Here is a 27,737-nt window from a genome sequence, read left to right as displayed (position 1 = left end):
TGTTTTTTCAAAGAGTTATATTGTTGCAAAATGCAGCATGTCACTTCTTTCAGCATTTTTGCAGCATTTCTCATCATCTGAAAGCAATGGGTAGTGAAAAAATTCTGCAAAAATGCAAGTTTTGCTGCGTTTTTTGGTGCCAAAACCTGAGGAAGTGGAATCAGATTATTTTTTATGCACTAAACATTATCAGCTTGCACAAAAATCATATGTTTCCTGACAAAAACGCAGTAAAAAGCACAGCAAAAACACTCCAAAAAATGCTGCAGTTAGTCTTTACTGCCAAGAGAGCAGGTTTTGCCTGTGGAGAAAATGCATCAAAAACACAACGTGTGAACATAGCCTATGTCTCGATAACACTTTGCCTAGTGAGCATAGATGTTTTAACTCCAGATGTTACCTGTCTTCTGTTTCTATATCACAATGTGGATCCATGACTTCCATTTTTGCCAACCAGATTGTCTTTTATGTGGTTGCTTCTTTTCTCACCTAGTCACTCAGATCACCCTTCTCTTTATAATTTTCCTGACTGTAAAAGTAGATCGTCCCACCCTACTCACTGAGTAAAGACATTGAGTGGAACATCTTGTGGCATCAAAAAACATATATTTATTGGTTTATCGGTTACCGGCTTCACCCAAACTTATAACTTTCAAGTGTAGTTCAGTTGGAAGTGTGCAAGCATTAAGTGGGCCCTTCCTTGGCTTGTTCAGACCTTCTTGTCACAAACAGGTCCAAAAAAAAAAAATATCTACTCATCTCCGGATTTCCCACAGCTCCTTTATAGAGATGCTCGAATTCTCCAAAGGTCTTCGAGTATTCTTTTCTGATGGAAACGTACATGTGATTGCTCCAGATGTGACCAATCTATTTAAACTAAGATTTACGATGAACGTGCTAGAGCATTTACGACAGATGTTTTTTTTTAGTAGGGTTATCCACTATTGGAAAACATCTTAGTAGTGGGCCGAAGGAAGTAAAAACGGCCATAAAAAAAGATACTCACCTCCTGGACAGGTGCTGCTCCTCCATAGTTAGCATTGTGTCCCCCAGTAGTGTGCTTAGATCACATGAGCGCTGTAGCCAATCAGCAGCTGATAGTCGGAAGTGGGTCGCCCTCCCAAGGCCGTGGTGTACTCGGCACCGGGCCCGATGAGCTTCAATGGGAGATGTCACGGCAGCTGGGACCCGGCCAGTGGCCCTGGGCGCCCATTGTAAATGGAGTTGTTTCAGTGTGCTTGTGGTGGTGAAAGTTTATAAGTGATTCGTGACGCCACCTGTGGTGGTCGGCAATAGAGATGTAAGCCGATGCTGCAGACAGATCCTCTGGGACAGATGGTGTGGTGCAGCAATGATGTTATAGCCCTCCACAGGCAAGGCTGTAGTCCCAGGGCAGTGTAGGTGAAGTGATTTAGATGGTGTAGTGTCAGGCGCAAAGGAGGTAGCAGTGCTGGGCAGATTGGCGCAGGGAATAAGTGGAGGACACCAGGGCATGTATTTCCAAAGCTTTACTCACAGTCTGTTGTGAAAACAGGTGCTTGCCTCCGTGCCGTGTCCTCCGGGTCAGGGATTCAGTCAATCTCCAGGCCAGATGAAATACTCCTTTCCAACACTCTGCCAACATGTGCCTTTCTGAACGTCTCCTCTTATAGCGCCTTTAAATGAAGTACTCCTAGTATTGAGTTACACTGGAGTTCCTCCTGTCCGATGTTCTTATGAACTCTACTTGTATGGCAGACAGCTGTAGCCTGCTTCGGGGACTCCTTGCTACTAAGTCCCGGCTCACTATCCAGTTGCTGTTGTGCCCCCAAGTCTTGTGTGAGAATAAAGCGGTCACTACTTCTATTCCTCCGGTGTCTGCTGCAGGACTATTAGTATCCATACGACCTCGGGGACCGGGCCCCAGCCTTGCGCTGGGAACTTCTAGGAAGGGTCCTCTTCTAACCCACGTCCTCTGTTCCCTTTTACTCCTCACGTTCCATACTAATCTTTCTTTCTATGGAAAATCAGGCTTTCAGTCTATGTTGCTCTCTTTCTCTTCCTTTCCTGTGCCAGCAGACCCAGGTCACTTGGATCTGCTGCAGCACTTCCATCCATCTATCCCTCTCTCCGGGGATCTTCTCCCTCTTCCCTCCACAACTGACTTCCTCCACAACTGACCTCTCTGCCCCACTCTTCCCACTCTTTTAGTGCAAACTCAACTCCACCCACCTCCCAGCACGTTTCGTGTTCCAAGCAGGGAGCCACCAAGGGGTGCTATGCTACACTCCAAGCAGGCAGCCGCCGAAGGTGCTTTGCTACACTACTTTGTGGTGTGGGGTGCGGGTGTTGGAGTGTGGTCAGGAGTCTCCACCTTACCTAGATGGTGGGATACCACACCTCAGGAGGAGGTGCAGTACCTCTGTGGCGACTGAGCCTCAGGGGCGCCACATACCCCCGTTAAACACAGCACGTCTGCGGGCTGCAAGGGAAACAAAGTTGACAATACAGGAACATACAAATTTTTTATATTGCATAATGAACATATCTTATACTAAACTTCCCAATGTGGGAGGCACTGTTTCTTGAACATTACAAACAATTTAACTGTCTATCAATATTGAAAGTTATGCTACCTAATTTAAAGTGCTATGGAAGCAAATTCACTATCAGAACACTTTTTCTAGCAACACATTTCTTTTCTGTTATCTTTCACATTTTCTACTTTTCTTCTTCTTACCCTTAAGTGACAACTGCTGGTGTCTGATTCATCATCTGCATATTTTTGTTCAATTCTCACATCTTTATTCAAATATGGTAAAACATTCACTATATTATTTTCTCAATTAAACCCTATGAAATCTGTCATTAATACTTTCACTACACACTATCACTTTCTAGTTTCTGGTTCAGAAATACTAAGCATTATTAATAAGTGCAAATAGTAGACATTGGACCGGCCATCATGTCTGGAAAAGTCCCTATATCGAGGTAGTCCTTGTTCCAAGGGAAGTTTCATATGTAAAACCAAGAGAGAGCACCTAAAGAGGTGCAAACTATTTACATTAGGAGTTCTGGATCACTCAGCGTCCATGATCTCCACAGTTCAAGTGAACGGCTGCCAATCAAACTGGACAACAACTGGATCCAATGGAAAAAAACAGGAAAACAAAAAAAACATGATAACCAAAATAGAAAAAACAAGCACTAATACCCTCCTGGGTAACAAAAGTTAGTCTAAATCAACATCATGGCTAGTTATCCCCTCCTGGGGTTCTGGAAGCTGATTGCTTGGGCTGCTTCCAGGGGAGATGCTCTGGGTGTCCAGATGGGTTGATGAATCGCTGATCCTCGGTAGGAATTCTGGAGACAGCTGCTGCCTAAGGTACAGCAGGGGTAATGATTTGTACCAAGGGATGCTGGATTGGTACAGACGTAGCTTGGCTCACAGGCGTGGGTACCAACACAGTTTTGGTGATCACGGTGGGAAGTACCGGGGAAGTGCAGGCCTTTTCCTTCTTAAAGGTGGCGAGGAAATCCTCTGGTATCCGGCATACGTTTAAAGCGTACCAGCCACGAAGCCCTTCATGCCGGGTGAAGGTCACATATTCCCCTGGTTGCAGGTCTCGAGCAGGGTGTCCCTTCCGGAGGTGAGACTCCACATCTCTCCGGCTAAAGAACAGGTCGGAGATCCGTGTGGGGTCTGTGATGAAGCCAAACCCCCGCTTATGGTTCACATTAACGACCTGGCCCCATCCTGCCAAGTCCCGGGACCCATAGTGACCAGCACGGGCTTTCTCCTTGCGGTCCAGATCAGGGCCCAGCACAGCCAACCTCCGCTGTTCTCTCTACCGCTGCTCGGCTGCCAGCTGGCAGATGGTCTCCTGGCATCGGGCGCTCGTTTCCTCCTCCTCTTCCCGGGACCGGCCCCTGCCCACTGTGGACCGCGGCACCACCATCAGGGGTTCAGGTGCTTCCCCCCGGGGACTGATATCCTGGTCCCAAACCAAGTCCAGCACCACCTGTCCGGCTACTGTAGCCGGCGGGCACCCAGTGGCTTCCCTAACTTCACGGCTGACGAGCATACCTGGTGCTTCCTGGCGGTGTTGCAGTTCCAGTGCAGGCCTGAGACGGTGGGCAGTTGCAGGGGTATCCACAGGGGTAGCGGGCCCAGATGCCGGTGGTGGTGGGGCAGATGGCGGCTCCGGGTCCGCAGGGATCTCCAGTGGGACCTGTGCGGCCGCGCCAGGTCCAGGCGGGAGCTCCTTTTCCTCCGCTTCAGCTCCCAGCGTCTCACACTGCAGCGGTGGCAACAGAGAGATTGCAGGGGATGCTGCCGGTGGTATTGCAGCAGTTGTAGGCTCTACAGGGTTTGCCTGGGGGAGATCCGGTGCAGCGATGGCGGGTACCGGTGACTGGGGTACCGCGGGTGTAGGCCCCTCCAAGGCGGGCTGCCACTCCTTCCTCCAGAGCGCCTCCTGCTTCAGCCTCAGTTCGTGAGTCAACAGGGCAATCTCCTGCTCCAGCTGTTGACAGTCCATCCTGGAAGCCAGGTCAGAGCCTTCAGCCATTGCGCCGGGGAGATTCAGCTCAACCTCCTCACGCTCCGCAGGCCTCCTCCCTTCTCCTTCCAATATGGCGTTCTGGCATTCTTCTTCCTGCCTCGGCTCTTTTCCCGCCACTGGCTCTCGTCCCTCCTTCCGAGGGCGGCGTCTTCTTCCTACTCCTCCATACCAAGCCAGTATGCGAACCCCTCGGGGGTGGGCCATGTTGCTGTCGCATAGAAGTTCAGACAGGGGAGACCAAGGACAGTCCACGCTCTTTTCTTAGGACCACCCATATTGTCACGCCCTTCTTCACCGCACCGGCGGCCATTTTTAGCGTTCATTTCACAGTCTATTAAATTGGGTCTTCGGCACATTTCAAAGATTTACCGTATTTTTCCGACCATAAGACGCACTTTTTTCCCCAAAAATTTTGGGGAAAGTGGGGGGTGCGTCTTATGGTCGCAATACACGGTACTAACCTTGTGGCTGGTGGCAGCGGGCGGGGCTCTGCGGTGCGGTGGTGGCAGCGGGCGGCGCTCTACGTGCGGTAGTGGCAGCAGGCTGTGCTCCGGTGCAGGGGCGGCGGGTCCGCCGGCATTTCTTCACAGCCCGGAGGCCTCCGCACTTCCCTTGCTGGCTGCCGCCATGTTGCGGTGGCCTCTGGGAGCATGGACGCCAGGAAGATGGCCGCCGGTCCAGGGATGGCGCATGCACAGCTTCAGATCTCGTCCCGAGATCTCAGGGGACGAGATCTCGTTGCCAAGATTTGAATCTCGTCCCCCGAGATCTTGGGACGAGATCTGATCCCGCGCATGCGCCATCCCCGGACGGCGGCCATCTTTCCGGTGTCCATGCTCCAGGAGGCCACCGCAACATGGCGACGGCCAGCAAGGGAAGTGCGGAGGCCTCCGGGCTGCGAAGAAATGCCGGCGGACCCGCCGCCCCTGCACCGGAGCACAGCCCGCTGCCACCACCGCACCGCAGAGCGCCGCCCGCTGCCACCACCGCAGAGCCCACCTGCCCCAGCCCCAGCACAGCTGCCCCTACCTCAGCACTGCTGCCCCTGCCCCAGCACAGCTGCCCCTGCCCCAGCACAGCTGCCCCTGCCCCAGCACAGCTGCCCCTACCCCAGCGCAGCTGCCCCAGCACAGAGACGCCACTGCACGAGCCTGGACCACTGAATGACCCCTGTGACTACTTCTCCACCTGTGCCGGATCCCTTCCCAGGTAAGCTGAATTCGGACTGTAAGACGGACCCCCATTTGACACATTATTTTTTTTTCCCTATTTTCCTACTGAAAATTGGGGTGCGTCTTATGGTCCGGTGCGTCTTATAGTCCGAAAAATACGGTACATCTTAGGCACACATAACCTGATGGCATCGGGTCTCGTAATCCTGTTCGTGACGCCAGAAATGTGTCGCCCTCCCAGGGCCGTGGGGTACTCGGCACTGGGCCCGATGAGCTTTAATGGGAGATGTCACGGCAGCTGGGACCTGGTCCATGGCCCTGGGCGCCCATTGTAAATGGAGTTGTTTCAGTGTGCTTGTGGTGGTGAAAGTTTATAAGTGATTCGTGATGCCACCTGTGGTGTTCGGCAATAGAGATGTAAGCCGACGCTGCAGACAGATCCTCTGGGACAGATGGTGTGGTGCAGCAATGATGTTATAGCCCTCCACAGGCAAGGCTGTAGTCCCAGGGCAGTGTAGGTGAAGTGACACGTAGATGGTGTAGTGTCAGGCGCAAATGAGGTAGCAGTGCTGGGCAGGTTGGCGCAGGGAGTAAGTGGAGGACACCAGGGCATGTATTTCCAAAGCTTTACTCACAGTCTGTTGTACAAACAGGTGCCTGCCTCCTTGCCATGTCCTCCGGGTCAGGGACTCAGTCAACCTCCAGGCCAGATGGAATACTCCTTTCCAACACTCTGACAACATGTGCCTTTCTGAACGTCTCCTCTTATAGCGCCTTTAAATGAAGTACTCCTAGTACTGAGTTACACTAGAGTTCCTCCTGTCCGATGTTCTTATGAACTCTACTTGTACGGTAGACAGCTGTAGCCTGCTTCGGGGACTCCTTGCTACTAAGTCCCGGCTCACTATCCAGTTGCTGTTGTGCCCCCAAGTCTTGTGTGAGAATAAAGCGGTCACTACTTCTATTCCTCCGGTGTCTGCTGCAGGACCATTAGAATCCATACAACCTCGGGGTCCGGGCCCCTGGCCTTGCGCTTGGAACTTCTAGGAAGGGTCCTCTTCTAACCCAAGTCGTCTGTTCCCTTTAACTCATCACGTTCCATACTAATCTTTCTTTCTATGGAAAATCAGTCTTTCAGTCTATGTTGCTCTCTCTCTCTTCCTTTCCCGTGCCAGCAGACCCAGGTCACTTGGATCTGCTGCAGCACTTCCATCCATCTATCCCTCTCTCCGGAGATCTTCTTCTCCCTCTTCCCTCAACAACTGACTTCCTCCATAATTGACCTCTCTGCCCCACTCTTCCCACTCTTTTAGTGCAAAATCAACTCCACCCACCTCCCAGCACGTTTCGTGTTCCAAGCAGGGAGCCACCAAGGGGTGCTATGCTACACTCCAAGCAGAGAGCTGCCGAAGGTGCTTTGCTACACTACCTTGTGGTGTGGGGTGCGGGTGTTGGAGTGTGGTCAGGAGTCTCCACCTTACCTGGATGGTGGGATACCACACCTCAGGAGGAGGTGCAGTACCTCTGTGGCGAGTGAGCCTCAGGGGCTCCACAGAAGCATCTATCACATTGAGAGCAAAAAGAAACACTGACTACAGAGGAGCGGCCCTAGTATAAGGGCTCATACCCATATGTGAGTAAAAAAACGTTCCGATATCAGGACCGAAAAAACGGACGAGTGTCATGTACAATGCAAGTAGCATGGGATTTTTTAAGTGGAACATGCATTTGCAATCCGTATGCAATGCGTTTTTTTCTCTGAAACTATTATTCTACAATCATTTACAGTGTTCTATGCCACAGAAGGGTAAGGTATTTGTAAAAAATGGATGGCATATGCATGGTGCGAGTGCTGTGCGATTTTTTTCTCGCATCTATTGACTTGCATTAACGAGTCTTGTCAAAGATACGAGTCCGATTTGAGCTGAGAAAAAAATCGCAGATGAGATGTCACCCATTGAATAAGATTGGTCAAAGCGCCATCTGATTTTTTTAGCGGATTGAACTCGTCTGTTTTTCTCGCAAATGGGTATGAGCCCTTATTCTCAAATCCCTGCAATCATTAATAAGGGATTGTTCAGTAGTGGTGTTTTCTTTATACATTTATAGTATGAACACCGAGGAAACAAAGTCCTGGCACGTTGCTGACCAAATTTATAAACTAGCTCTACGGTATGAGTGTAGCTCTCCTAGATTTATATTTTTGTAGGGAAACAGTTAACCAGTCTTCACATGATCATACAAATCCCTGTTGATTTCATATTGCACATCAAGCTGAGCAACCTGTGGATATTGCTGTGTTGAAAGTCGGATGTAATTGTTCTTTTGAACAAGCGATATGACAGTGAGAACTTCCTTTGAGTTTATTTTTTCCTCTAGAGCCGCAGGATTCATGTTTGGTTATAGGAAAGACTTTACAAAAGCAGCATTTTTTCCATGATTACCACTACTGTCTTTTAGCTGACCAATTCTTATAGCTTGCTAATCAGAAGGATGTTCATGCATCTTGGCTACTAAGGTAGGGCCTTTCCTGTGGCAGACACATAAAAGATGGAGCCCAAAATTTCACATAGCGGCAACTCATCATAAGTTGGACTTTGCTACCCAGGACAAAAATGGACTGGGCTTTGTTTCCTCCTACAAGGTTCTTTTGTAAAAATACATTATTTGTGGCTAAAGGAATCTTGAGCAGATTTTTAACACCTAAAAACATATATGATAGCATCCAAAAAACCAGGGTCTTTTAACGATGGTTGGGTCATCTTCTACAGCATATAAACCCATTTGCATATAGGTAGACTATCATTGAATTAAAAAGAGGATCAGGAATAAAAGGGCCAACTTAGCCCTCTATTTCAGACATGACACAAATGGGAATTCAGACAAACAAAACATATAAAATATTTATTATCATAGCTCCTATTGAAGAACTTTATCAAAAATATATATAAAAAAGTAATATTAGCTCAATGCAGAATTTAAAAAAGTCACAGCCATTAAGGTATGTTCACAACAAGTGAGTGCACTGTGGATTTTCAACTCAGATCTTCTCCACATGATGTGGAAAGAAATTAACCATTGATGTAGAATTCAATCCAGTTTCATGACAATTTATTCTGCGGAAACCTGGTGACATTTGCATTAACTCCTTCATGACATCCGCTGTGTCCCTGCCATCAAGTGAGGGGAGAGATGCAGGCTCAGTGTGTGAACCTGGATCTTTCCCCTCACTTGATGGCTGATGTTAACAGCCACAGGTGGAACCGTTAACCAGTTAAATAGCGCTGTCAATCACAGATAGCGGTATTTAACACGTGAAGACAGGAAGCGTGTCATTGATCCCACCCATCGGTGTGCTCGCCACGTGGCACCAAAGGGCTGTGATCAAATCCAGAGGTCTGCGGAAGACCACCTGTGCTTGTAATCACCCTATTCCTGTGACCGCCGGCCTGTGGCCAGCATTCAAAGGAGAACATGATCTTGCCATACATAGCACACGCGATCGGACGATCATATCTTCAAGTCTGCTAAGGGGACTAATAAATACAGTATAAAAAAAAGTTTTAAAAAATATTAATAGTATAAAAAAACACAAAAGTTCAAATCGCCCCCATTTGTCCCATAAAAAAATAACACCAAAAAATACACATATTTGGTATCACCATGCTCAGAAATGTCCGATCTATCAAAAAATAAAATAACTCAATCTGTATGGTAAACAGTGTAATGAGAAAAAAACAAAATGCCAAAATTACAATTTTTTGGTCACTGCAACATTGCAATAAAATCAAAACCGCATATCTATGTCAAAACAGTACCAATGAAAACCTCAGCTCAGGGCAATAAAAGTAAGCCATCACAGATCCCAATAAAAGAGAATGTTACAGGTACTCGGAAAATGGGGACAAAAGCAAATTTTTTTTTTTTTTTTTACAAGTTTCTGAAATTTTTTACCAATTAATGGAAACTATATATGTATGGTATCTTCATAGTCGTACTGACCTAGAGAGTCATATTGCCAGGTCAGTTTTATCATGTATTGAGCATGGTAAATAAAGAACCACAAAAACCATTGCTGAATTGCACTTTTTTTTTGAAATTTCACCTCACATGGAATTTTTTTTTCCAGTTTTCCAGTACACTATGTAGCAGAATGAATGGTGTCATTGAAAAGTACAGCTCATCCCGAGAAAAACAAGCCCTCATACAGTTATATGGCTGGAAAAATAAAAAAGTTACAGCTCTTGGAAGAAGGGGAGGAGAAAGCGAAAAATGGAAAATCGCCCAATACTGAAGGGGTTGAAATGCATGTATAATCCACATGGATCATATGAAGATCATGTCATAATTTTTAATACGCATTACAGCAAAATTTGCTACAAAATCCTCTAAAATTACCAACAAGGTAACCTGCAAAGAAAAGATTTTAAATGCATTAATTCCGAACAAAAAACACAGCTTTAATAGCAGCACTATTTTTTAATAAAACATACATCTCATACAAAAACAGACCAAAAAGTGCTAGGTTGAATAAATTTATCGTTAATTTACAAAAGGTGACACATTTAAGTATAAATCAAATTTAAGACAAACAGAATTACCATTAGCCATCTAAATACACTGTAAATACAACATGAGTAAAAAAAAAAATCTACAAGTACCACCAATATCATTCACCGCAGCACAATGAAGTACTGACATCCAAGATTTGATTTCAGACCTATGTTTCAGACACTAGATTACCGTAGTTTTGTTGCACATTTAGTCTCATGGAATAATTGCTACAGCTACGGACATTTCATCCGTCATTGAATTTCCAAGATACAGTTTTCATTATCTGCAAAGCTGAACGTTTCAATAAGTTTAATTGCGGAAACAGAAAAGCAATTATAATATTTGCCAGATATGTCATCACTGGGTGTTTTTATAGGGTTTAAGGGAGTTTCTACAAGTGAGAAATAAAGCTTGTTATGTACAATTCATAATATATCCCATGTACAGATATTGCAAAGAGCAGGTTTAAAGGCATTCTACTCTTGGACCAAAATTGTTAGATAACAAGGACTCCTTACTACATAGTAGGTCACCACATGATGCTTGGTGAGGTCCACATAAAGTCTTATGGTCTCATTACTACATAGGAAGACACCCCATGATGCATTTGGAGACTCATATAAAGCCTAATGGCCTCCTTACTACATAGTAGGACACCACATGATGCTTGAGGAGGCCCGCATAAAGCCTAATGGCCTCCTTACTACATAGTAGGACACCACATGATGCTTGGGGAGGCCCTTGAAATGTTTTGTATTAGGGGCTATGGAGCTTCAAGTTATACCTATTAAAGGGAATCTGTCAGTAGGTTCAACCTTCCTAAGCCATCTACATGGGCATGTAGGTCATAGAAAGTTGATTACAAAAATACATTGATATCTGTGATTCAATGTCTTATTCCAGAGAAATCTATGTTCTTATTATGTAAATGAACTGTTAAGATCTAATGCATGACAGATCTTCCAGAGAGTCTGTTTCCAGAGTTTAATATAAATAAAAGGGAGCAATACCAGTGTGATATGTAGATCGGGAAAGTAGACAGTCAGTCATTACATGTCTCACACTATTAAGGCTCCTTTCATTTAAAAAAAGCTTTGGAGGCATATTCACATGTAGATCTGTGTCCAGGCTATTGATCTTAACAGCATATTAAGAAAAACACAGATTTCCGTGGCATAAGACCTCAGATCGCAGATATCAAGGTATCATTATATTCAGCTTTCTATGACCTTCGTGCCCATATAGACAGGTTAGGAGGGTTTATCTTACTGACAGATCCCCTTTAAATAGAATACAAATGCTCAAACTTTCTAACGTTAACCGTTTCCCCTTTAGAAGTCAATAAAATGACAGTACTGTATTTTCATTAGCTTTGAAAATCGTGTACAAGTTGGGTTACATGGAAACTAGGGACATTCATAGGTTTTTTCAGATAAAATTAATTAAAAATAATTTTACAATATTAACTAAATGTCTGCTGTCTTGCAGAGTGAACTACAGTTAGGTCCATATATATTTGCACAGAGATAACACTTTTCTAATTTTGGTTCTAGACATTACCACAATGAATTTTAAACAAAACAATTCAGATGCCGTTGAAGTTCAGACTTTCAGCTTTCATTTGAGGGTATCCACATTAAAATTGGATGAAGAGTTTATGAGTTTCAGCTCCTTAACATCTGCCACCCTGTTTTTAAAGGGACCAAAAGTAATTAGGCAGATTAAATAATTGTAAATAAAATGTTCATTTCTAGTACTTGATTGAAAACTCTTTGATGGCAATGACTGTCTGAAGTCATGAATTCATGGACATCACCAGACGCTGTGTTTCCTCCTTTTTGATGCTCTGCCAGGCCTTCACTGCGGTGGTTTTCAGTTGCTGTTTGCTTGTGGGCCTTTGTGTCTGACGTTTAGTCTTTAACAAGTGAAATGCATGCTCAATTGGGTTGTGATCAGTTGACTGACTTGGCCATTCAAGAATATTCCACTTCTTTGCTTTAATAAACTCCTGGGTTGTTTGGCTTTATGTTTTGGGTCATTGTACATCTGTAGTATGAAATGACAACCAATCAGTTTGGCTGCATTTGGCTGGATCTGAGCACTCAGTATGGCTCTGAATACCTCAGAATTCATTCGGCTGCTACTGTCCTGTGTCACATCATCAATAAACACTAGTGACCCAGTGCCACTGACAGCCATGCATGCCCAAGCCATCACACTGCCTCTGCCATGTTTTACAGATGATGTGGTATGCTTTGGATCATGAGCTGTACCACGCCTTTGCCATACTTTTCTCTTTCCATCATTCTGGTAGAGGTTGATCTTGGTTTCATCTGTCCAAAGAATGTTCTTCCAGAACTGTGCTAGCTTTCTTAGATGTCTTTTAGCAAAGTCCAGTCTAGCCTTTTGATTCTTGATGCTTATGAGTGGCTTGCACCTTGCAGTGAACCCTCTGTATTTACTTTCATGCAGTCTTCTCTTTATGGTAGATTTGGATATTGATATGCCTACCTCCTGGAGAGTGTTGTTCACTTGGTTGGCTGTTGTGAAGGGGTTTCTCTTCACTATGGAGATTATTCTGCGATCATCCACCACTGTTGTCTTCCGTGGGCACCCAGGTCTTTTTGCATTGATGAGTTCACCAGTGCTTTCTTTCTTTCTCAGGATGTACCAAACTGTAGATTTTGCCACTCCTAGTGTTGTAGCAATTTCTCGGATGGGTTTTTTCTGTTTTTGCAGCTTGAGGATGGCTTGTTTCACCTGCATGGAGAGCTCCTTTGACCGCATATTTCCTTCACAGCAAAACCTTCCAAATGCAAGCAGCACTCCTAAAATCAACTCCAGGCCTTTTATCTGCTTAATTGAGAATTAAATAACAAAGGGATTGCCCACACCTGTCTATGAAATAGCCTTGGAGTCAATTGTCCAATTACTTTTGGTCCCTTTAAAAACAAGTTGGCAAATGTTAGGCTAGTTTCGCACTTTTGAAGGTGCGCCGTGCATGCCGAAATGCAACATGCTGCGTTCGGTGCGCACGGGCGCACCTTCAAAAGTGCGCAGTGCATGCCAAAATCCTACTAGCGCATGGCCAGCGCACGATCTGCGCACCCTATGCTAAAGATAGGGTTCTCAGATCGCAAGCGTCCATGTGCGATAGTAGGCGGCGATGACCGGATGGGGTGGAAATGGAGCCGGCAGGGGGCGGGGCTTAGCAGCGCCGTGCGCTGCGTCGAATAAACGCTAGTGTGAAACTTGCCTTAAGGAGCTGAAACTCCTAAACCCTTCATCCAATTTTAATGTGGATACCCTCAAATGAAAGCTGAAAGTCTGAACTTCAACTGCATCTGAATTGTTTTGTTTAAAATTCATTGTGGTAATGTCTAGAACCAAAATTAGAAAAATGTTGTCTCTGTCCAAATATATATGGCCCTAACTGTATATTTGATTCACCCATAAAATATGACACTATGGAGAATTCGTCCAAGTCTTTACCGTAGGACTATAATACCAATTTTCTATAAATTTTGAAAAAATTACTCACGTGTCAATTTGAAAATGCCGTAGGTAAAGGGGCAGAATGGAAAAGGAGGTGATTGAATAATCAATCCTACTATATGGTTCATCTTACCCCATCATAGCATACATTCCTTTCAAAGGAACAGCTCTAGTAGAGGAACGAGGGCGGGGGGGGAGGCTGAAGTTTTGGGTTGGACCCATATTAACTCATACTAATTTTTCTATTTTCCTTCCACAGCCTATATCCTTGTTATAATACAGTACGATTATGCTGAAATGTCTTCAAAATTTACCGATTTACAGGTTTTGTAAAATAATGACAATAGAGAAGAAGCATCTACATGGGGATTACCTACAACCTGAAGTTTTCTGGTTCTTGCTTTTAACATTTGCACTTGGAAATTATTAACTGAAAGTCACAATTTGCCTGGCAACTTGTTGAAGAAATTATCTTGCCGTTAGGTGGCAACTGGAAATAAAAAGAAGTTGGGACATCATAATATATTAGATTCTGCCTGAAATATCTCTTCTGTGTCTGGCTTGCTTTTACTTAGAATATTTTTATAATATTAGAATAGTATGCGTATATTGCCAAAGCCTCGTAGCTGAGTTTAATACACTTCAGAAGTATATTCCTGTGCCGATAATATCTATTCATGTTTAATACCGTGTATCACTCTAGGCTTAATATAATTATTATGACTAGTGTCTGTAAGTATATTTTGTGCAAATTAGACATGAATCACTCATTAGGCTGTAATTGTTAATCCAATGATACTTCTAATAGGCTTCTAACATCTTTACCACTATTATTACATTATTCATGTGCAGTTCCCCTTATTGATTTCAGTTTAATGTGGCTTGAGTTATAACAGAGGAGTCAACATCCAAAAACATGACGACTGCTGCTACTTTACTATAATCCACATTAAAAGAATGACTTAATAACACAACCTGCCTAACAAAACAAAGTAAACTTAATCTGTGTGTCCGATTTTTCCAGCAAAAATGGACAACTATTGGGCAAGAAATGCTCCCATTGAGGAGCAGTGAGTATAACACTGGATAGAAAAAAAAAATGCAAGTATGTACATAACATTAACATTCCTGTTCTGGTTACAGAATAGGTGCAATAAAGATAGTTTGAATCGACCAACCAAATATTGCTATTATAATCAGAAGTCCTCATAATAACCAATCAGCATGGCACAATTTCAGGAACTGTATGAGAAATACACTGACCCTAAATGTCAAAATGAACCCCATCATACTCATCACAACTTCAGCTCAATGCACAATTAAATGCCAAAGCTCAATTGTTTAAAAAATGTCCAATCTGTCCAACTGATGCATACCAGTTTAAGACCACATTATTCAAGATGTCCTCCACCATTAAGCAAATAAACTCCTTTGGTTTGCCACTAATGCTGTCTGGCTCTCTCTCCTTTTAGCTCTCTTTTTCCGTTGCCTAATTTTCCAGCACAACGCACTGGAGCAGACCAGAAGGAGTCCAGAAGAAAGTAGGACCAGCCCAAAGACAGAGATAATGGATCCATGAGAGTTGAAACTATAAGCCACAGCTGTAACTACAATGCCTGCTATTAGAATAACCACTCCGAAAGGGATAGTGCAACGATAGCAAGATAGCTCTGCTCCGCCAGTCGCTGCGGTTAGTTGGGTTTCATTTACTCTTGGAATAGTTGTAATGATGCAGTCATTGGCACGCTTCTCCACCATCATAGGGTCCGAAGACTTTGGAGAACCCAAAAGTATATCTTTGATAGGCTGCTCCATCATTTTGATTCCATCAAGTTTAAGGTGTGAATTTATGCAACTTCTTTATTGGGTCCAAATCTAATTAAACTGGGCAAAGAAAAAACACAAATTAGTTAAATACAATCCATATATAATATATAAGCATATCATTTAATTCTATATCTAAGACCAAAATATTACATGGATGTCAGCTCATTTAAAAGAGTGCAACTGCAGATAGGTTTCTACGGTAGAGTTTTGCAACTGGATCCGCATCTTTAATTTGAAGATAGGTTTGTTGCCAAAATGATACAATCACTTTAACACGTGCTTTTATGGGGACCGGCACTATAAAACTGGCCACACTGTATTTATATACACAGTATTAATATTAAGCACTAACAGGTTTCGAAGTGTAATCAGTCAAAATCAGCTCTGCATCCAGAGCTTAGTAAAGGCCCCTAGCAGCATAGAGAACAAAGCAGGATTTATCTTCTGGTTGGCCTGGTTAGGTCTAGGAACATGTTTAGATTTGTATCATAGTCCTGTCCTGCGGCTTCCTCATGCTTACTAAACATTGTACATGTAATAGCGTACATATTTATAGTAGTAGATTTAGTAGGGACTGGAGGATGAAGCTGTCACCAGGTATATCCCATATAAAGTAGGGCCAGCACCTGTAATTCTTCATATACAGCATTCTAGAATGTTGTCTATACATTCCCAATGCGCTCTCCATAAAATAAAAACAGCTTTTATTATATTCACCTACGGCGTGGTCCGGTCGAATGGGCATAGCTGTTCTTGATCTGGAGCCTCCTCTCTTCTTGATTCATATGGATGATGCATTCCAAGTCATCCACACAGTGTTCTCAGTGTCCTCCCCTGTGCAAACGTACTTCTCTACCCTGCCGAGGGTAGAGCAAAGTACTGTAATGCACATGCGAGGGAAAAGGCTAAAGAGAACCGGCGCATGCATACTACAATACTTTGTTCTGCCTTCGATAGGGCAGAGAACTGCACGTGCGCAGAAGCGAAATGCCAATCACACTGTGTGGATGAGGTAGAACGTGGTTATCTACACGAAGCAAGAAGAGAGGAGGAGCCAGATCAAGAATAGCGACATCCATTAGATTGGACCACCCCATAGATGAGTATAATAAAAGCTATTTTTTGTTTTATGGAGAGCGCATTGGAAACATATAGATAACATTCTACAATGTTGACATAAAGGGCTTACAGGTGCTGGCCTTACTTTATATGATAAAAACCTGGTGACAGGTTCCCTTTAACATATATACATAAAGTACATACATGTCAATTGATCTTTCCAAGGCAGTTAAGAGTAAAACAAAATATGGACACCTTAAGCATTTTTCCTTTTTACTTAAATGCATAATTTTAGGGCAAAAAAAATAATTTTTACAACTGGGTTGCACTAAAAATGTTGCACTTCTACAGCCTCTAAATTGCACAATCCACTTCTGGCTGCAGAATGAGTTAAAGGAGAATCCGTCGTGAGCTTGTAAATTTTATCCATTTTTTTAGGGAATTAGAGGCTGTATTGCAGAAAAGGACAAGAAAGCATTTTAAAAGTGTTCCTAGAGCTTTATCTATAGTGTGTGCAGCGATGGCATCTTTGCCTTCTGACCTCTTTCCCTGCAAAGATGTTGACTTAATCACCACTGCGGCCTCTCTCCCATACTTCCCGCACCGGCTGCCGATAACTGGGTTCGCGCACCACACGCAGATCCCCGGTCAATGTGCTTACGGAGCATGCAGTCCTGTCCTCTTAAACGAGCAGCACATGCCATCCTGAAGTGTCCCCAGAAAATGGCTGAGAGACACTCATTATCTAAGGCTCCTCCACCCAAAGGGAGGTGCCTGTGCTATGTAGTAACTTTGTTCCTAAAAAATCTTCTCATTTCTCAGTGCTCGTATTCCTGCATACCTGCCTGTCTATCAGCTGTGCCCACCTCCATGGGTACCAGCCGTGCCTGTCTGCCTGTCTATCAGCCAAGTCCGCCTGCCTGTCTACCAGTCCGCACTTGCGAGTGCTCATCTCAATATCAGACGGTTCCATACGCACCTGCCAATGCTTATCTCTACATCAGCCGGACCTGCACACACCTGCCAGTGCATATTTTTACATCAGTCAGTACCACAGGCATCTGCCAGAGCTCAACTCTAGATCAACCAGTTCAGTCTGCACCTGCCAGTGCTCACCTGTTCAATGGTCAGTCCTGCACATACCTGCGAGTACGTATCTGTACAACAGCAGATCCAGTCTGTATCCATGGTTCCTGTGTTCCTACAGTGCCTTCCTGCATCTACTATTCCTTCCTCCAGGCCATCCTTGCTACCCGTTCCTTGGGAGTCAGCTACAATATACCCTAGGTAAGTCCTGGTATAGCACCTAGTCCCACCTCTTTTGTCTCTCCTCGGATCACAGTAGTGTTGTATCCGCCCTGTATCCGAGGTTGGATTTGGTGAGGCACCTAGTTATGCTGCTCCAGGCTTTCCTTGGTCCTCTGCACAGTAGTTCCACCACCCATCCCGTCACAGTGTGGTTTGTCTTAAAGGTATTATTCCAGAATATTTTATTTTTTCCAAACTTCCTGTAGTCTAATAACGCTAAAGTAACCCCAGCCATGCCTTCAGATACCCACTGGCTAATTTCTTCTTTTTCTCCTCTATAACTGCGTCTGTCTGCTCAGTGTGAAGCAGGCCGTGCTTAAGTGCTGTCTGACATGTGACCAATGTAGACTACATTTCTCACAATAACCTACTTCTTTTCCAGGCGTGCTGCTCTCCATGTACTGATAACATTAGCAACCCCTCCAAACTGTTCTGTGGTCTGCTAATGGCTCCTGAGGAAGAGCTGACAGTAACATGGTGCGGTGCACTGCTTCTAGTATATTATCAACAAAAGTCATTCTTCTCTGTCCCCTCCATCCTGTGTTTAGGTTTCCATTCCTCCATCCTTTAATTCTGTAACTGTTCCAGATATATTTCCCTATATGTACTGTCCTACGTCTTTTTTGTCCATAGCAACCAATCACAGAGCAACTTTCATTTTATCAGAGATGTTTAAAAAATGAGAGCTAGACTTTGATTAGTTGCTGTGGGCAACAAAGGTAGTTTCTCCTTTTAGACAGTATACTGTACATTTTTATTTTACATTGTATGAAAATGAAGGTCCATTTTTTCCAGGTCGCGGATCTTTTTATTTGTATGTTTTCCTGTATTTTTGCAATCCTTATGACTAAAATTAGCTCCATTATACACAATGTAATCTAATGTACATCTTGCTACATTTTTTCAATCATTGAACAGCCAGACTCAGTAAGCCGTGGGAGTGTCTGCACTAGTAAAGGGGAAAACAGTGCAAGGCAGGCCAGACAGGTGAAGGTAGTAGGGGAGTCATTTATTTGGGAAACAGACAAGGCAATCTGTCACCAAGGTTTGGATGTTTGAACAGTGTACTCTCTTCCTGGGACTCAAGTTTGACACATTGCGGATCAGGTTAATAGATTACTGGGAGGGGCTGATGAGGACCCAGTGGTCATGGTGCACATTGGCATCAATGGCAAAGATTAAAAATGGTTTCACTGAATTATACTGTAAGCTTAACCTCAAAGGTAGTATTCTCTGAAATACTACTTGTATCATGTGCCACCCCAGTGGGGTAATGGGAGACTAGGAGGGTAAATAAGTGGCTCAGCAATAGATATAGGAAAGAGAATTTTAGGTTCCTGAAGAATAAGGCTGACTTCTCTGTTGACTATGGGCTTTATGGTAGGGATGGACTACACCTCCATGGACATTGTGTAGCTGTGCTGGGGGGAAAAATAGCTAGCAAGTTGGAGGAGTGTTTAAACTAGGGACTCTGGGAAGAATAATTACTGCGCAGGAGAGGATAGTGCAGCTTGTGACCTGGGCGTTCAGAATGAACATGGAGGGGGAAGTAGTTAGAATAGTTATTACAGAGAAGCGGAAAATACAGTGGGTACGGAAAGTATTCAGACCCCTTTAAATTTTTCACTCTTTGTTTCATTGCATCCATTCAGTAAATTCAAAAAAGTTCATTTTTTTCTCATTAATGTACACTCTGCACCCCAACTTGACTGAAAAAAAACAGAAATGTAGAAATTGTTGAAAATGTATTTAAAATCAAAAACTAAAATATAACATGGTCATAAGTATTCAGACCCTTTGCTCAGACACTCATATTTACCGTAAGTCACATGCTGTCCATTTCCTTGTGATCCTCCTTAAGATGGTTCTACTCCTTCATTGGAGTCCAGCTGTGTTTATTTAAACTGATAGGACTTGATCTGTAAAGGCACACACACCTGTCTATATAAGACCTCACAGCTCACAGTGCATGTGAGACCAAATGAGAATCATGATATCAAAGGAATTGGCCAAGGAGCTCAGAGACAGAATTGGCCAAGGTTACAAAATAATTTCTGCAGTAATCAAGGTTCCAAAGAGCACAGTGGCCTCCATAATCCTTAAATGGAAGAAGTTTGGTACCACTAGAAGACTTCCTAGACCTGGACGTCCAGCCAAACTGGTAGGGAGATGGGAGAAAGTTCCACAAAGTCAACAATCACTGCAGCCCTCCACCAGTCTGGCCTTTATGGCAGAGTGGCCCGACGGAAGCCTCTCCTCAGCGCCAGGCATATGAAAGCCCGCATAGAGTTTGCTAAAAAAAACACATGATGGACTCCCAGACTATGAGAAATAAGATTCTCTGTTCTGATGAGATGAAGATAGAACTTTCTGGTGATAATTCTAAGTGCTATGTGTGGAGAAATCCAGGCACTGCACCTCACCTGCCCAATACAATCCCAAAAGTGAAATATGGTGGTGGCAGCATCATGCTATGGGAGTGTTTTTCAGCTGCAGGGACAGGACGACTGGTTGCAATTGATGGAAACATGAATGCTGCCAAGAACAGAGATATCCTGGATGAAAACCTCTTCCAGAGTGCTCTGGATCTCAGACTTGGCCGAAGGTTCACGTTCCAAAAAGACAATGACCCTAAGCACACAGCTAAATTAGCAAAGGAGTGGCTTCAGAACAACTCTGTGACCATTCTTGATTGGCCCAGCCAGAGCCCTGACCTAAACCCAATTGAGCATCTCTGGAGAGACCTGAAAATTGCTGTCCACCAACCTTCACCATCCAACCTGACGGAACTGGAGAGGATCTGCAAGGAAGAATGGCAGAGGATCCCCAAATCCAGGTGTGAAAAACTTGTTGCATCATTCCCAAGAAGACTCATGGCTGTACTAGGCTAAAAGGGTGCTTCTACTCAATACTGAGCAAAGGGTCTGAATACTTACGACCACATGATATTTCAGTTTTTCTTTTTTAATAAATTTGCAAACATTTCTACATTTCTGTTTTTTTTTCAGTCAAGTTGGGGTGCAGATTGTACATTAATGAGAAAAAAAAATGAACTTTTTTGAATTTTCCAAATGGCTGCAATGAAACAAAGAGTGAAAAATTTAAAGGGGACTGAATACTTTCTGTACCCACTGTAGGTACAGAGCAATACATAAAGTGCCTCACCAACAAAATAGAGCAGTTAGAAAAATGTTGGAATAAAATGTGATATAGTGGAGATAAACAGAGGCATGGCTAGATGACAGCTATAACTGGGCTATTAATTTACAGGGTTATAGTCTGTTCATGACTGACTGTACAAATAAGCAAGGGGGGTGGTTTGCTTATATATGAAACCTTCCCTAAAACAGCATAATAATATATATGAGGACAATGAAAATGTAGAGTGCTTATGGGTGGAAATAATCAGAGAGAGAAAAAATAATAAAATAAGTCTACAAGTATAGTTGAAGCAGTAGAAAAAATCCTCATAATGCCAAATAGATGAGGCAACAAATTAGGGTAAAGTAATTATTATTTACTTCAAGTACTGTAATATAAATTAGGGAGCAGAAACCTTTAGGTCCAGTAAAGGTTACTTGTAACGCTGGAGGGTGTGGACCCACTGCGCCACGGGCCGTGCTTACCCTGGAGGGACATGACTAAATTACTACCAGGTTTTTACGAGAGCCTTTGGTGATGAGATTAGGCTTGGCCGCAGGTAGTCACTAGATTCTACTCCAGGGCAGTCCCTCAGACTGCAGCAGCTGACAGTAGGGTCAGAGGCACAGGTACGCAGAATAGGAGGTCACAGACAAAACATGGTCAGAGGGTTCAAGGTCAGAGCACAGGATAAGAAGGTATAGCCGAGGTCAGGAGCAGAGAGGTCAGGCAGGACGGTAAAATTAGCCAGGTTGGTAACAGGAAGCAGAATACAGAGAAGAGCTTGAATCTGGACTACATGGTAGGAACCAAACAAACGAGCAAGGAGTGATGAGAGGAGCTTCCTAATATAGTGCTTGTTTGCATGGGATAGGCCAGGGAGCCAGATCTTTGCAGGACACAGCAGGGTTAAATTCCTGCAAAGACTGGCCATGCCCCTAAGACCAAATGAAAGCATAATGCTGTAGCAGCCATGCAGGGGAGTGCTGCAAGAAGCAAACCTCAGCAAGCCAACCTGATGTGAGGAGACTCTGCATGGTGACCATTGTGAATATGGCAGCACAGATGAGGCATATGAGTTACTGGTGTGACATTTTTCATAACAATAAAGGACAATTACAATTACAAGTGATGCGGGATTCAACAAGAGGAGGGGCAGTTTTACACCTAATTTTAACCAAAATGCCAGGGTATATAAAATGTAGACATTTGAGATCACTTTAGAAATAGTGATAAACAAAAATAAGTTTTACTCATCCTTTGCTGTGATATTTAATAGAGGGGCTAGAAAACTAGTAAGCTTCAAGAAGGCTAAATTCTATTGGCTAAGAGATGATCTTAGTGTCATAAACTGGGACAATGTCCTGAGATACAAAAGTACCCATAGCAAATGGGACACTTTTATAAGCATCCTGAATAGAAGCTGTGAACAATGGGAAAAAAATAAGCTAGAAATAGGAGAAAACAACTATGGCTAAAAAGAGCTGCAAGAGGCACACTAATTGACAAAAGGAAAACATTTAACGATCTAAACCAAGGGGAGTAATCAGGCATTACATAATTATAAGGAGAAAAGGGATATACGGCACTTCTGGTGAGCGACTCCGGTGCCCAAATAGGGTTCCAACCTGTAATCCAATAGTATCAATAAACTTGGCACTCAAATGACACTAGATTTATTGACTACATTTTCTGCATTTGATACAGACAAATAGATTCACTGACAGCCTTCCACACATACATTAACAGCGCATGGTCAAAGTTAAAGTTCATGTGGCGCAATCCCGCCCATCGCCATCCTCATAATTATTTTCAGCTCTGCTGGGTATTACTACCATAGTGTTAAATTAATATGGAGGAGAAAACCTTCCCCACCCATCATCTGACATCACATGGGTATCCTCCCCTCTCTGAAGGACCTGGCTGCCGCCACATCACGTGACGCAGCTTACTACACCCCCTGCCTACACAACACCGCTTTCCCAGGTCATGTCCAGTGCACCGCCTAGTTAAGATGGCCACTGACATTATCCAATGACGCCATTCTGCAGCAATTTAGATTGCACCTCTACACAACTCTATTTTCTCTGATGATCAGCAGTTCCCGTATGGCAATCAGGTATCTCATTTTACTTACCCAGTACGTTACAGATTTTTGTCATTTTTTGCCTTAAGACTGTCAGTCTTTTACCCTATACGGTACATTGTTCCACTCTTAAGGGGGTTTTACACTAAGCGATATCGCTAGCAATATCGCTAAAACGTCACTGGTTTTGTGACGTTATAGCGATATTGCTAGCGATATCGCTATGTGTGATACTTACCAGCGACCGGCTCCCCCGCTGTCCATCGCTGATCGCGCGAGAATGTCCGGCTCCATTTCTCGTCGGGCGCTTCCTGCTGAGACTTCCTGCTGTGACGACGAGCGACGCTGGACGCGGGCGGGAGGACGCAGGATCGCTGTGTGTGAATGGTAAGTATCGTGCGCTGCGTCGCTGCTGCATCGCTGTGAGATCTTTCTGTATGAAAGCTCACTAGCGATCATTTAGCGATGCACCAGCGATCCTGACCGGGTCGGATCGCTGGTTGGATCGCTGGTGCATCGCTAAATGTAAAAGGGCCTTTAAAGGTACAGCTCTATTTGTTCATTTGATTCTACAGTAGTACGCTTTTCCATAATTCTGCATTAGGACATAATAACACATTTTTCCTTCCCATTTAGTGGACATATTACTTCCATCTTTCAATATTGCTTCTAAATCCAGTTTGGAAGTCTAATTTATTGACAGTATTGCAACCATTACTAACTCTGTCTCTTTTTGGACAGGCTTCCATTGTGATATAGTCTTGTGGGACCTCGCTCCAGATCCCTTATGATATCCGTTTGACCTACCTATATTCATTGTCATAATGTGTACTTTTGGAAGAATTTAATTTCTCACATTTCTGAAAAATTATTTTGATGCAATATTGCTGTATCCTGCATTGATAATTAACTTATATATGGCGTATCTATTTATGTTACTTTTTATTTTTTATTTTGTCATTTATTACTGTTTTTGTATGTTTTCACACATATGAAGGTCAAAATAGACCAAAACGTTAATTTGTGGATTGCCAATAAATCTGGTATACCTTTATACAGTTCTGAGTGCCAAGTTTATTGGTACTACAATTATAGGGAGAAAAATAAACTGCGTAAAATGCAAATTTCATTAACAAAGAAGGTAAGAATAATCCAAGAGTATTCTTTAACTAACTAAACAGTAATACATTATTTTTAAGGGGACAAACACTATAATTTTTGAGTCTGAGAGAAATGGTGGAAGAGGATGAAGGAAAGACCAATCTATTAAACTCCTTCTTCTCTACAGTATTTACACAAGAAAATCCCATGACACATGACATGACACAATCAGAGATACCATAAATTGTCCATTAAATGTAACCTGCATAACCCAGCAGGAAGTACTGCACTACCTCAAAAAGAAAATCAATAGACAAATCAATGCGCATGGATGGCATACACCTCTGAGTACTGCAATAATTAAGTACTGTGATAGAACAGACTATTATTTCTAATATTTAAGGATTCAAAAATAAATAAGTCTATATCAGAAAACTGGCACATAGTAAATGGGGGCCAAATTCAAAAAGGAGTCCAAAATTGAGCCCGTAAACTATAGGCCTATACGTATAACCTCAACTTTTGAACAAAAATTTCCTAAGAGATGCTGTCCTGGGTTTTCCTAATAAAAAATGACCCCATAACCAAACATCAACATGGGGTTAAAAGTTATCTGTCTTGTCAAATTAAACTGATAAGCAGTTATAAGAGGGTTAGTACCAGTCTGAACCAGGTAAGGCTGTGGATGCTAGCAAAATGGGCAAATGCCCTGCAGTAAATAAATAGCAATACTGCATGAAAAATATAGGCTATGTGGTTAACATAATTTTGATTAAAAAAATGTAAAAGCCATCCCACCATGAGACAGTGACCCTATTTAGGATGGTCCTAACTCTGTGCAAATAAGGACATGGCCTCACTTTTCTTTGAGCTGGACATCATGTTTATATAGTTCCCAACTGCTGGGTGTCCATTGGTAGGGGCCTCAGTCCTTCTCAGCCCTTATTCATATAAACATTATTACATGGTAAGGTTTTAATACTGGAGGTTAGTAACATCCCAAATAGGGTCACTGTGACGTGGTGAGATGGCTTTTACTGTTTTTTAATCAGAATTATGTTAACTAAGTGCCCTATATTATTTCCACGTACTATTGCTATTTATTTATTAATCGCAGGGTATTTGTTCATTTTGTTCTTATCTTAGGTTTTATCTCTTTAGTGCTAGTATGAACATGCACCTACATGCTATATGCACACCAACTTACATTCAAATTCATTGCTTTTGTTTTTTTGTTTGAGGCGGAAGATGATGTCTACTATTCAAAGGAATTTGATACAGTACCACAAAAAGGTTAATACATAAAATGAGAGCAAGAGGACTAGGGGAAAATATGTGTAATTGGGTTAACATCTGACTCATTAATAGGAAATTGTAGATGGTTATTGAAACACACACTGATTGGGTCAAAGTTATGTACAACAGGGATAAGTATTGGGCCCTCTTCTTTTCCACACATTAATGATTGTGTAGCATGTATACAGTGTAGAATTTCAATATTTGCATATGATACTAAACTGTGCAACTAATCAACACAGAGGAGGATAATTAATTAATGGCAATTGAAGTTTAATATGTATAAATGAAAGGTCATGTGCTTTGGCGGAGAAAATAAAATGAACAATAATGTAACAAATGAGAAAACACTGGGCATAACAGTCACTGAAAATATCTTGACTGTTTGGGTTCCCAACAAACTCAACTTTAGCAACCTGTGCCAGACATCTGCTGCCAAGGCAAATAAAATCATGGGATGCATTAAAAGAGTCATAAATGTTCATGACAGGAACATAGTTTTGCCTCTGTTCAAGTGAAGAGTGTGGCCACACTTAGCTTACAGGGTACAATTTTGGCATCCAGTCTATAGCAAGGCATAGTTGAACTAGAGAATAGTGGCTAAGGTTTTTAAGGAAATAGGTGAACTGCAGTACCAAGACAGGTTAATACATTTGGGGTTATTCATCTTGGAAAAACATTGGTTTTAGGGTCGATCTTATTACAGTGTACAAATACATGGAGGGACAATACAAAGATTTTTTTTGTAGACCTGTGTTATAGGTTATGGGAAGTAGATATTCTACAACCAGCTGTTGATCTAGGGAACCAGCTTGATGGCCATATGGGATTAAAGAAGGATTTTTTTCCCTATTATGTTTAAAAAAAAATTGCGCCATTTTCCGACACCTGGAAATCTTATCTGGCGCTGGCTGAGGGCTTATTTTTTGCATTCCGAGCTGACATTTTTAATGATACCATTTTGGTGAAGATATGATCTTGTGATCGCCCGTTATTGCATTTTAATGCAATGTTGCGGCGACCTAAAAAAGGTAATTCCGGTGTTTTTACATTTTTTCTTGTTACGCTGTTTAACCATCGGGTTAATTCTTTTTCTTTTTGATAGACCGGTCGATTCTGAATGTGGCGATACCAAATATGTGTATGTTTGATTTTTTTTAAATTGTTTTATTATGAACTAGATGGAAGCCCGATGCTATTGCATCGGGAGGGCGGTAATGTCATGATGGGGGCAGGCTTTGCAGCGTTGAGAATCTCTTCCCCCGCTCACCCACCTATCCACTCTCTCTTTCCCCATGTGCTGACTTCTCCCGTCTGTGCTCTCTTCTTTGACTTGTCTACCTTATGTGCTATAACTCTTGTCTACTGTCTCTCTCCTTCCTGTGCTGTGTTCTCCCCTCATGTGCTGTCCCGTTTAAGCTGTCTCCCCCCTGTGCTCTGTCTCTCTCACCCCTGTGCACTTTCTCTCTCCCCCATCTGCTGTCTCCTCCTCTCATGTGATCTCTTCTTTGACCTGTGTACCCCATGTGCTCTCCCCCTTGACTGCTCTCAGTGAATCATTCGGCTGATCCCGGCGGCGGCGTGTTCGCGACGGTGTTCCGCTGGTGGTAACGCGCAAGAGGCTGCGTACAGCATATACAGTGTGTGTGGTGCTTGCAGCATATATAGTGTGTATGTGGTGCATACGGTGTATACAGTGTGTATTTGTATGTGTGTGTGGTGCGTACGGCGTAGACAGTGTGTGTGGTGCGACGGTGTTCTGCTCGTGGTACCGCACAAGAGACTGGTACCACCAGCAGTTTCCATATTGAGACACCCATCACTTGGGTGTCCTAATTTGGCAGTCGGCGAACTTCCACCACTTGAAATTCTGGGTTCTGGACACATCTGGATGGATCTAGATGTGAAGACATTACAAGGAAAGTATATATTAGATGGGGCGAAAGGGGGCTGATTAGAACTTTTATTTTTTAATATTATTAAAAACATTTTTTTTACTTTTTGCATGCTTCAATAGTCTCCATGGAAGACGAGAAGCTACAGTACTTTGATCACTTGTGCTACACACAAGCTATGATCAGATTCTGAGTCATGCGTCTGATCCAGATGTGAGTCTGATCCAGGCATCTTTCAAATTACAGATTTCTAATTGCA

At 43.1% G+C, this 27,737-nt stretch overlaps 1 protein-coding gene across 2 annotated transcripts in view; it reads right to left on the bottom strand.

Annotated features, from left to right (window-relative positions):
• TMEM100 (transmembrane protein 100) overlaps positions 1–27,737 on the bottom strand; it is a 136,618-nt gene that overhangs the window by 61,273 nt on the left and 47,608 nt on the right. The window contains exon 3 of one of the 2 annotated variants that reach the window (XM_073588108.1): positions 10,156–15,649. The exons of the other annotated variant lie outside the window; for it this stretch is intronic. Within the exon in view, the coding sequence (XP_073444209.1) occupies positions 15,179–15,583 (405 nt within the window). The 5' untranslated portion in view covers positions 15,584–15,649 and the 3' untranslated portion in view covers positions 10,156–15,178. Of the gene's footprint in view, positions 1–10,155; positions 15,650–27,737 lie in introns of those variants that run through there. 2 annotated transcript variants of the gene reach the window in all.

The sequence above is a fragment of the Dendrobates tinctorius genome, unplaced genomic scaffold (assembly GCF_039654945.1).
Source record: "Dendrobates tinctorius isolate UK_male_01 unplaced genomic scaffold, ASM3965494v1 ptg000103l, whole genome shotgun sequence".
Lineage (NCBI taxonomy): Eukaryota > Metazoa > Chordata > Amphibia > Anura > Dendrobatidae > Dendrobates > Dendrobates tinctorius.
Note: the sequence above shows the minus strand (reverse complement) of the source record. Positions and strands in the feature narration are given on the sequence as shown.